The sequence below is a fragment of the Tupaia chinensis genome, unplaced genomic scaffold (assembly GCF_000334495.1).
Source record: "Tupaia chinensis unplaced genomic scaffold, TupChi_1.0 Scaffold140356_1, whole genome shotgun sequence".
Taxonomy (NCBI): domain Eukaryota; kingdom Metazoa; phylum Chordata; class Mammalia; order Scandentia; family Tupaiidae; genus Tupaia; species Tupaia belangeri.
In genome coordinates this window covers 857,711-858,666 of record NW_006200233.1, presented here as the reverse complement: position 1 = coordinate 858,666, position 956 = coordinate 857,711, and the positions used below count along the sequence as shown (strand labels likewise).

At 69.9% G+C, this 956-nt stretch overlaps 1 protein-coding gene across 1 annotated transcript in view; it reads right to left on the bottom strand.

Moving 5' to 3' along the window:
- PRSS16 (serine protease 16) overlaps window positions 1-956 on the bottom strand; it is a 7,684-nt gene that overhangs the window by 5,074 nt on the left and 1,654 nt on the right. The window contains exons 3-4 of the mRNA XM_027766046.1: window positions 273-372; window positions 49-178 (exon numbers count right to left, since the gene is read on the bottom strand). Of these exons, the coding sequence (XP_027621847.1) occupies window positions 49-178; window positions 273-372 (230 nt within the window). The remainder of the gene's footprint in view (window positions 1-48; window positions 179-272; window positions 373-956) is intronic.

Here is a 956-nt window from a genome sequence, read left to right as displayed (position 1 = left end):
GAAGAGGGCGGAGGAGGCCGCCGGGCCCCCCCCCCCCTAGCCACTCACGCATGGCGGCTGGACAGGAAGCGCAGCTGGGCCAGGCCCAGACCCCCAGCAGGGACGCTCAGCCCGTAGAACCTGTGCTCCAGGCTTATCACCAGGGCCCCCCAGGCTGGGGCCAGGGCCGCCGGGTGCCCTGTGGTGAGGGGAGAGGCTTTTGGGGGCGGGTCCCCCCCCCCCGGGGGGAGCCACTCCCCTTCTGGGGCCCCACGCAGCTCCCAGCCTCTCACCTCTCATCACGGAGCCAGGGCCCAGGCCGCCCTCGCCCCCCAGGTGCAGGAACACAGGTGCGTCCTGGCCGGCCCAGTGCTGCGCATTCACCCAGTACCGCTGGGCCGTGGGAGGGGGGAGGGGAGAGGCGGCAGTGGGAGCGCCATCTCATACCTGCCCCTTCCTGGCCGTCTTCGGGCTGTCCCTGGTGGCCCTGCCCTGTCCACCTCCACTACCTGGGAGCCTGTGTGTCCTGCGCCCGCCACCCTCCTGCCTCCTCATCTAGCACGCGTGCGCAGAAGCATGTGTGGGCCTTTTGACTCTTTCAGGCCGCGCTGGCCCTCGGAGGGCACCTGCAGGGCGGAGGTGGGAGCTGGCAGGAGCACTCAGTGTGTGAGAATTTAGGGGCAGGGTCGGCGCGGCCATCCTGGGGACTGCACCTGCTTGTCCCTCCCGCCCAAGGCACCTGCCAGTGCCCAGCGGGCCCAGGCCTCACTCCAGAGCTGGCTCACATTCCTGGTAAGCGAATGGAGCCGGTGGTGGGCTCCACGTCCAATCAAAGGACAGGGAGAAGGTGGCACCAGGGGACCCCGAGAGCGAGAGCGTGAGAGGAGCGAGTGAAGGACGTGGCCGAGGCGCAGAGGAGACGAAGGGCGAGTGCGCAGTTGGCTGGTGAACGGCGGTGGGGAGCCGCAGACCCACAG